General features: G+C 71.8%; 3 protein-coding genes across 3 annotated transcripts in view; 1 reads left to right on the forward strand and 2 right to left on the reverse strand.

The window, feature by feature from the left end:
* Nucleotides 1-215: 215 nt before the first annotated feature.
* Nucleotides 216-3,644, reverse strand: CHLNCDRAFT_144324 (hypothetical protein; the record flags this gene model as incomplete). The annotated part of the gene is made up of 7 exons (XM_005848844.1): nucleotides 216-394; nucleotides 672-1,352; nucleotides 1,522-1,740; nucleotides 1,967-2,374; nucleotides 2,602-2,757; nucleotides 2,881-3,357; nucleotides 3,539-3,644. The coding sequence occupies 7 exons, from the start codon at nucleotides 3,642-3,644 to the stop codon at nucleotides 216-218; spliced, it is 2,226 nt and encodes a 741-aa protein (XP_005848906.1).
* Nucleotides 3,645-4,265: 621 nt separating this feature from the next.
* Nucleotides 4,266-7,306, forward strand: CHLNCDRAFT_51582 (hypothetical protein; the record flags this gene model as incomplete). The annotated part of the gene is made up of 8 exons (XM_005848632.1): nucleotides 4,266-4,358; nucleotides 4,616-4,897; nucleotides 4,960-5,040; nucleotides 5,287-5,379; nucleotides 5,642-5,777; nucleotides 6,010-6,213; nucleotides 6,348-6,966; nucleotides 7,069-7,306. 8 exons carry the CDS (start codon nucleotides 4,266-4,268, stop codon nucleotides 7,304-7,306), a joined length of 1,746 nt encoding a protein of 581 aa, XP_005848694.1.
* A 530-nt stretch (nucleotides 7,307-7,836) lies between these two features.
* The window catches only part of CHLNCDRAFT_144326 (hypothetical protein), a gene marked incomplete at both ends in the record, with an annotated part of 2,236 nt that continues 968 nt past the window's right edge, over nucleotides 7,837-9,104 (reverse strand). The window contains 4 exons of the mRNA XM_005848845.1: nucleotides 7,837-7,974; nucleotides 8,200-8,292; nucleotides 8,508-8,566; nucleotides 8,740-8,862. Of these exons, the coding sequence (XP_005848907.1) occupies nucleotides 7,837-7,974; nucleotides 8,200-8,292; nucleotides 8,508-8,566; nucleotides 8,740-8,862 (413 nt within the window). The remainder of the gene's footprint in view (nucleotides 7,975-8,199; nucleotides 8,293-8,507; nucleotides 8,567-8,739; nucleotides 8,863-9,104) is intronic.

Consider the following 9,104-nt stretch of genomic DNA (forward strand, 5'->3'; position numbering starts at 1 on the left):
AGAACAGAAAACGAGCGGAGGCCTGGTCAGATCAGAGCCAACGAAAGATATTAATCAATTCATTCTTTGAAAACCATTGCAGCACGGAGGGAATATCTATCCCATGCTCCCGATGTGTCTGTCCAGCATTAATTGCAACAGCACCGCTATGAGTGTGGGCCCGTGTCGGCCGTCGGTCAAGTATTTCCCCCGGGGCGTGCGCCACGGGGGCTCCGTCAGTAGCCTGCCTGCTGCGGCAGGTTGGTCTCCCCCTCCACCAGGCACTCCCCCGCCGAGCACACGGCATCCAGCTGCGGCTCCGGCAGGCCCCCCAGCGCCATGCTGCACCTCCCTGCCTCGTCGCAGCTCAGCTCAAAGGGCCCCGCCACGGGCTGGATCAAGCCCTCAATGGCGACTGAGAGGGAGGCAGCAGGCAGTGAGTGAGTGAGTGAGTGAGTGAGTGAGGGAGGGAGGGAGGGAGGGGCAGCGGGCAGGTGTGAGAGATGGCGGAAGGCTGGCCAGGTGGAGGCGTCAGCCTTGGGCGCAGGCTGGGTGCCAGGGCCGGCACCCCGAGCGAAGGGCGAGCTGGGCGCAGCCCCACAGGCCCACAGCCAGCCAGGCAGTGAGCACCACACACAACCAAGCAGCTGGTTCCCTCACTACCACCACTACACACACACACACACACTCACAGCTGCTGCACCCGGGCGTGTCTGGGCAGGTGCAGGCGACGGCGGCGCACGTCACGGCGGCCGAGCCCGCTTCCATGGTGCAATCGGTGGCGGCGCACTGCACCATGACGCGCGGGCTGCTGGTGAAGAAGCTGACGTCGCACATGCGCCCACCGGCCGGCTCCAGCAGCAGCAGGCGGCGGCGGTGGCGGCGCCGCCGCCGCGTGGCGGCATCCGCAGACGCATAATCCAGCGCGGCGGCGGCGCCGCCTTGGCCGGGGCCCGCCTGCGGCGCGCCCACCGCAGCGGCCGCCGCGCCGGCGGGCGCCGCCGCGCCGCCGCCGGGCGCGCCCGTGCGGCACTGCACCAGCAGGGTGCCTGGCTCAACCAGGTCTGCCAGCGGGCTGCCCTGGGCCAGGTCGCAGCTCAGGGACTTGAGGCGCGAGGCGGGAGCGTAGGTCAGGCTGGCGCTGCAGGTGGCGCCGGTGTCGCCCGTGCCGCCGCCCTCCTGCCCCGTGCAGGCGGCGTCGGATTGGCAGATGGCGCACTGGTTGCCGCCCCAGCCGGTGGGGCAGGGGATGCCGGTCTTCTTGGGCGGCGGCGACGGCGGCTGCTCGGCGGCCGGCGACGGCGGCGGCGACGACGGCGCCGGCTCACCTGGCGGTGCCGGCTGCTGCCCCGGGGCGACCTCGGGAGCCAGGCCTGCAGCGGCAGCAGGCACAGGCGCATGGTTGCCAGCCACACCAGCACCGGCGCCACCCACCTGGTCCCAGCACATGTGTGTGCGACACACCGCTCCAAGGCAAGCAGGCTGCCAGCGGGCCGGGAGTCAGTCGTGGCACCCCTGGCACCCTGGGCTTCAGGCACTGACCTGGCTCGGGAGCGTAGGGCGGCGCCGGCGGCCAGGGCGGCGCCGGCGACGAGGGCGGCGGCGGCGGCGGCGGCGGCCCCACGCACTCGGACGCCCGGCACGTGGCCTCGGTGGTGGAGCCGGGCAGCCCTTCCACCACGATGGAGCAGCTGCCCGCCGCGGAGCAGTCGAGGCTGAAGGGGCGGCCGTTGGCGCGGCGCACCAGGTCGGCGATGACCTCTGCGGCAACGACACGGGCAGGCGGGCAGGCGGGCAGGCAGTTGACGGAAGGACGGCTGTGGCGTGGCAAGAGGGAGGCGGGCCAGGCGGGCCCACACGCCCGGCACGGGTGCGCGCCCGCCCGGCTGACGGCGGCGCAAAGCAGGCAGGTGACGCGCCGCGGGGCGCGCCGGGTGCGCCAGGTGCCGCCGCAGCAGAAGCCCCGCCGCCGCCCGCCCGCTCTCACCGTCGCCGTCGCAGGAGGAGCCGGGCGGGCACATGCACAGCGTGGTGCTGCACTGCAGCGTTGACTCGCCCGCCACAAACAGGCAGCCCACAGCCGCGCAGAAGAGCTCCACCTGGGCCGAGGCGCCGGCAAAGTAGAGGGCGCAGCCGGGGGCGGCGGCCGGCACGCCCGCCGCCACCAGGCCCGTGCTGCACTGCACCAGCACGCTGCGCAGGCCCAGCAGTTGCTCCGCCGCGGTGTCCCCGCCCAGCTGGCAGCTATAGGACTTGAAGAAGGAGGTGCCCTCAAACACGGGGCTCCAGCTGCACCGGGTGTCCTGCCCGTACCGCGCCGCGCATGCCGCGTCCGAGGCGCACACCGCGCACTGGCTACCCTCCCAGCCCTCGGCGCAAGCAGTGGAGGAGGAGCCTGCTGGGGTGGCGGGGCGGCCAGGTGCGGGCACAAGCATCAGCAGATGGCCGCAGGCACATGCGGCCCCCCGGGGAGGGCACTAGCAGTCTGGCAGCGGCTTGGCGACGGCGCCTGCCATGCAGGGGCGCGCAGGCAGCAGGCCTAGCGGCGAGCGGAGCAGGCGCAGCATGCAGCAGGCATGTGCGTACTGCAGCAGGCATGTGTGTACTGCAGCAGCAGCGCACCCATCATGTCTTCTGGCAGCAGGCACTCGCGTGCCCCCAGGGCGGCGTCGATGAAGGAATCGAGCAGGCCGCCAAACCGCAGGTGGCACTCCCCCGCCTCGCTGCAGGTCAGGTTGAACTGGCCGCTCATGCCAGACACCAGCGCGCCCACCTCCGCTGCAGGCAGGGGAGGGGGCTCGGCATCGGGGGGTCGGCAGCGGAGCTGGGGCTCACTGCCACGCGCGAGGAGGGCGGCAGCAGGGGAGCAGGCGGCACAGGCACGGCCCGGCAGCAGCTCACGCGTGCCGCCGCAGGCGTCGTCATCTGGGCAGGAGCAGAAGGATGTGGCGCAGGTGAAGCTGGGTTGGCCCGTGATGAATGTGCAGCCCACCGCCACGCACTCCACCCGTACGGGCTGGCTGGCGAGGGCAAAGGCCAGGGAGCAGGAGGGGCCCGCCAGGCTGGCCGCCTCCGCCTGGGCCAGCCCGCGGCGGCGCCGCCGCCACTGCCAGCCGATGATGCCGTCGTCCCGGCTGGGCAGCGCCTGGCCCGCCACCAGCGCGGTGCTGCACTGCAGGACCAGGCTGGCGGGGTCCAGCAGCTCGTAAAAAGCGCTGGCGGGGGCTACGGTGCCGTTGTAAAACTTGGTGCGCGTCCTGCCGTCAAAGGCGAGGGTGGATGAGCACATGGCGTCGGGGTGGCCGGTGCGCGCGGCGCAGGCGTCGTGGCTCTGGCACAGCACGCAGCCGGCGCCCGTGAAGCCCTCGGGGCAGGCGCCTGCAGAGGGTGGCAGGAGAAGGAAGCCAGGTGCCGGCAGCATGAGTTGCGCAGAGGGAGATGCATGCGGGGGCATGCAGCGCTGCACTTGATAAGAGGCGGGCGGGACGTGCACGCTGCTTTTGATGTTGCAGAAGCGGCGCCCGGCGCACTGCAGCGGCACATCAGGGCAATCACTCACCAGGTTCCTGAGCATCCACGGTGCAGCCAGGCAGCGCCAGCAGCAGCAGCGCCGCCGCCAGCAAGGACGGAGGCAGGCGTGCCGCTCTGGTGGTAGGGCAGACCATGGCAGACGGGGGCGTGGTTAGAGCTGCGACAGGGCAGGCACATGGCATGGTCATGTGGTCACGGCTCTGGCTGGCCTGTGTTGTGAGGCTGGGCGTGCCACACAAAGCTTCTAAGGCGCGCCGACCGACACCGCTCACGCCGCCGCTCCCACAGTACCCTTCAGGTTCCAGCGCGCTGCGGCCCCACGGCCAAGTGTCTCATGATCATGAGGCAGCGAGGGAAATTTTGCGTTGGCCTCACCCTATGGCAGCGGAGCGCAGAGCAAGCGGATAGCCACATGCCGGGGAAGCCTAGTGGCCGGTAGCGTTTTGCAGAGAGAGGAAGTCACAACTCTGCAATGGGGTGTCCGGTCGCTGTTGTGGGCTGAAGTGGGTGTGGGGAGTGTCTTCTTCTCAGCGTTGCGGCAACGATGGGTAGGGTATTTTCTGCACTCAGATGAGTGCCCGTCGACTGATGGTGTCAATTACAGCGTCAAGGGAGGCCATGAGCGACTGTTCCAGCATACCCGAGGTGGCCACATCCAACGTGGCGGTCGAAACCCTTCTGCTCCAGAATCCAAGCCCTCGAAACGCCCCTGGCATTGCTATGGCATCCCACAATTGCGCAGGACCTTTCCCAGCATGAAGCGGCTCGGTTGTGGGCTGCTGGCGGCAGGGGTGCTCCTGGCCTGCAGCCTGCTGCTCCCTAGCTGTTCAGCGATGGTGGTGATGCAGGTGAGTTTCCCGGACATTGTGCCGCGACTCCTGGCAGCGCCCGAAAGCCTCGGCTTGGCGCCGCGCTCTGCCCACCCGCCCCAGCTGCCTATGCTGTCCCCTGGGCTCGCAATACCGCCCTGCGAGTGCCACAGCACGGCTGCTGCCGCGCGGGGGCTCTGGCGGGGGCCGCCAGGCGCCGCTCAACCCGCCTCTCGTCGTCTCCACCCGGGCGTCTTCAGCAGCCCTCGGAGCCCCTCCCCTCCTTCAATGTGCAGACCGGCAACTTCAGCCTGGAGTTCCCCTCGCTGCCGGCAGACTTTGGGCCGCCCATCCCCGCCGAGGGCGTGTCGGGGCTGCTGCTGGTGGCGCAGCCCGAAGACGCGTGCAGCGAGCTGACGCCGCCGGAGAAGGCGGGGGCGCCCTGGGTGGCGCTCATCGCCCGCAGCCAGCAGAAGGACGGCTGCACCTTTGACATCAAGGCGAGCTTGTTTGCGTGGGAGGGTACCAGAAGGTGGGGTGGGTGGTTTGGCTGTGCGGCACCCGCGAGCAGGCTCCTGGTGGGATGCCTCGGCAGCATGCCTCCGCCCGCACACCACCGCCACCTGCCGCGTGGGTGCAGGTGGCGCATGCCGAGGCGGCGGGCGCGGTTGCCGCCGTCATCTACGACGACGTCTTTGAGCCGCTCATCCTCATGGCAAAGGTGGGTCCCCCTTGTGGTGGCGATGGTGGCGGCTTGGCGCTGCCTGGTGGGTTCCCTTTTCCCGGCTGTCTGGCACCGCAGCTGGGCCCGTAGCATTCACTTGCTCCTTATGAGTTTAACAGACAGGCAGACAGACAGACAGGGTGCCGGAGCCGCATGCGCGGCTCTCCCTTGTGAGGCCCCTGGCTGCCCCGCCCACCACCCTGACACCTCCCCCGCCTGTGCCCTTCCCGTTCCACCCCGCAGGACCCAAGGCACCCCGACCCTTTCATCCCCTCCGCCTTTGTCACCCAGAAGAGCGGCATCCTCATGAAGCGGCTCATGGTGGATGGTAGCACGGTGGGCGGCAGCGGCAGGCTCTCGGCGCCGGCCGCCAGGCGCACGATGCCGCGAGATCGGCCGGGGGCTGGCCGGCGCGCGCGGCGGGCTTCTGCCGCCTCCTGCCCGCTCCCTGCTCCTCCCTGCCGCTGCGTGGCCTCTGCGTGGCCGCCAGGCCGCTGCCGTTTCTGCTTCTCCACAGCATTCCAGAGCTCCCGTGCTTCCCTGCCTGCACACCTGCCTGCCTGCCTGCCCACCTGCCCGTCTGCCTACCTCACCACAGGTCGTCACCCTGACGCCCCTCAGCGAGGCGCTGTGGCTGAGCATGGTCATGTCGGCGGCCGCCGGCTTCCTGGCGGTGAACGTCGTGCTGGGGGCGCTGTGGATCATCCGGCGGCAGCACGGCGGCATTGTGGCAGGTGTGGCCCGGCGGGGTGCGCCCGCTGGGGCTCCCTGACACTCGGGAGCAGCCTGCGGCGGCCTGTGCTTGTGGCTGCGCGTGTGTCGCGTGTTGGCGGTGGTGGTGCCGGGGCTGGCGGGGAGGAGTTGGTGCGAGCAGGCGCGGGGCAGGGACATGTCTGGGGCGGCGGATGGGTTGGTACCAACGCATGTGTCACCTGCTTACCTGCCTGCCTGCCTGCCTGCCTGCAGGCGGCGGGCCGGGCATGCGGCCGCAGCCTCGCCAGGGCATGACTGCCTCGGAGATCCGGACGCTGCCTGTGGTGGTGTACGAGGAGCCAGCCACGGCCGCAGGAAGCGCCGGCGCGGGCGACGGCAGCGGCAGCGGCCGCGCGCCTGCGCCCGGCGGGGAGCTGGAGGAGGCGGAGGAGGGGCAGGAGCAGCGGCAGCAGCTGGGTAAGCCTGGGTTGACCGCGAAGCAGTCGTTGGGGTGCCGTGGAGCGGCCGCGCATGCTCCTTGCTGTCATCTTGCTTGCTGGATCTTGCCCCTGGCCCGACATCCCCGCCCCCGCCCGCTGCCCGCCCCGCAGCCGGCGGCAGCGACAGCGGCAGCGACTCTGGGCGGCGCGGCGGCGGCACGCGCCGCGTCTGCGCCATCTGCCTCGAGAACTACAGCCACGGCGACAAGCTGCGCGTGCTGCCCTGCCAGCACCGCTACCACTCCTGCTGTATAGACCAGTGGCTCAGCAGCCGCCGCCCGGTGTGCCCCGTGTGCAAGGCCGACGCCCACGCCGCCGCAGGCAGCCTGCTGGAGAGCGAGGGCGAGGAGGAGGGCGGCGGGGGTCCCGGGCCGGGGCCGGGCGCCGACCTGGAGGCAGGGCGGCTGCCGCAGCGGTCGCGGCGGCGGCGGCGCCGCCGCTCCGGCGCCGCCACCTTCCTGCTGGGACGGCTGGGCACCGGCTGGGCCGCGCTGCGCGCCCAGTTCCTGGGCGTGCCTGCAGCAGAGGGCGGCGGGGCAGCGGGCGTCGCCGCGGGCGCTGGCGAGGTGGCGGAGCAGCGGCAGCAGCTGCTGGACGGCAGCAGGACCAGCTCGCCCTCGCCCATCCCGGCGCCGGCGGGCCAGCAGCAGCAGCGGCAGCAGCACCAGCACCAGCACCAGCCAGAGTCTGCCGCCACGCTCGCCAACTTCCCCGCCTTCTTCCCTGCCAGGTGCCGGCGGGGCTGCTGCACGACCGCAGTGCGCTGCCGCTGGCTGCTAGTGCTGCAGCCGTGGTTTGCCAACCTGCCACCTACCTCCCCATCCGCCTGCAGGGCCGCCGGCGGCGGCGTGGAATCGGAGATCGTGCCGGCAGACGCCCCAGATGCAGCGCAGCCCGCCGCCGGTGCCATCGGCGCCGCCGATGCCGCCGCCGACGCCGCCGCCAGGCCGCCGCAGCTGCCCAGCTTTGCCACCGACTCTGCGGCGTCGTCTCCGCGGGGCGGGCCTCGCAGCCACCTGGTGCAGTCCGACAGCACCGAGGGCAGCGAGACGGAGAGCGAGCTGGAGTAGGCCCCGCTGCCCCGCCGCGCGTCGCCCATGCGTGGGCCGCTGCCTGCCGGTCACCCCCAGCCAGCGCCACAGCCCCACGCCGCCGCCGCCCCAGTTTTGTAGTGTTGCCCACCCGGCATGCCGACGCACGCCGGCTGGGACGTCAGACATCCCCCAGCTGATGCTGATGCGCCCAGTTTCTCTCCATGCACAGCAACGCATGTGCAGCGCCACTTCGTGCGGCTGCACCCTGCACCCATCCATCCCGCCTAGTTCGCATCCTGCATGTTTCTTTATTGCCCCTCTGTGTTGCCTCTGCCTGCCCTTGTATCCTGTACCACCCCCTTCCCCTTCCCTCCCGCTGCTCTCGCTTCCCTCTCCCGCCACTGTAACACTAGCGCTGGCTGGCGGGGCATCATCGTCATGTGGCATTGGGCCGCCGCAGGAAGCGCAGGATTCCGCCGCTCCTGCCCCCTCGCCCGCTGCCTGTGCCGCCTGCTGCACCCTCGCCCCCCCGCTTCTGGCCGCTGACGGGCGCCGCTGGCTGGGCGCTAGCTGCTGTTTTTCCTGCCGGCGGGTGTCTTGCCCGCTGCCGCTCCTGCTGCTGCCGCCACTCCCCCCGCTGCCGCTGCTGCCACGTCTGCTGCTGCCGCCGCCGCCGGTGGCACCTGCCTCCGAGCAAAGAAGGCCTGCAGCGTGCCGGGGCGCGGCGCCGCTCCCTTGCAGTGCTGCGGCCAGTCCAAGCGCAGCTCGCGAGGCAGCGCCCGGTCCAGGTTCCTGCAGCCAGCAGCCGAGCTCGCATCGGCCAGCATCCACGGCAGCTCGCCGCCGCACGCTGCCTGCGTTCGCCCCACCTCCCAGCAGCAAAGCCTAGCCCCGAGCTCTCGGGCCCCGCTTTCTTGCCTGGCGTTCACCACCGGCGCATCCTCAAAGTCTGTGCCCCACAGGAAAGCAATGGGCCCCCGCAGCCGCGGCGCCAGCCGCCCCGCCAGCCGCCCCGCCCAGGCCTCAATTTCGTCCGGAGGCAGCAGCCTGCTGATGAGCAGCAGGGAGCGGGCATGCCAATCGCATGAGGGCACAGATCACCCCCCCGCAAGCGGCACCCCCGCGGCCGCACTCAAGAATGCAAAACAAGCTGCGGCGGGCGCCCGCAACCCTCTCCCCGCCCCGCCCCGCGCCGCGCTTGCCTCTCCGCGGTGCCGTGCCGGCGGTGCACTCGCACCACATGCCAGTCAGGCGCCGTCACTTCCACAGCAATGGGCAGCACGCGGCGGACCGCGCCTGCGCGACACACACCGACAAGAAACAAAAAGCGGCGCGGCGGCGGACGTAGTCGGCGCAGGGAGGTGGCACGTGGCGGGCCCCGGCCAGGCCATGCCCCGCCGGCGAGAGCAGCGCAGCGTGGTGGCGGCGCGAGGGGCGGGGAGGGTGGCCCTGGTGGGGCCGGCACGCACCGGGCGGCAGCCCCGTCTGCTCGCGGTCCCGCTGCGCCGTCTCGTGCTCCAGCTCATCTGCAGACACCAGACAGATGCCCTGCGCCGCCAGCGCCTCACACAGCCGCACCCGCCAGGCCGGGTCTGCGGGCGGGCCGGGCAGGAGGCAGGGAGGCAGGTGGGGGGGGGGGGCAGCGCCGCGCCGCGGCGTCGAGCGACGCTGGTCAGCGCAGCGGCGGTCCCCGGCCGGGCAGGCAGCAGCCGGCTGCGCGGCGGGCGGCCGAGGCGGCGGGGTTGGGCGGCAGGCGTCGTCGTGCGGGTGCGGCCGCGGCGGGGTGCGGCCGCAGCGGGCGTGCCCCACCCGTGAGCCACCGCCGGCAGCGCAG

The sequence above is a fragment of the Chlorella variabilis genome (genome assembly GCF_000147415.1).
Source record: "Chlorella variabilis unplaced genomic scaffold CHLNCscaffold_7, whole genome shotgun sequence".
NCBI classification, from domain to species: Eukaryota; Viridiplantae; Chlorophyta; class Trebouxiophyceae; order Chlorellales; family Chlorellaceae; genus Chlorella; species Chlorella variabilis.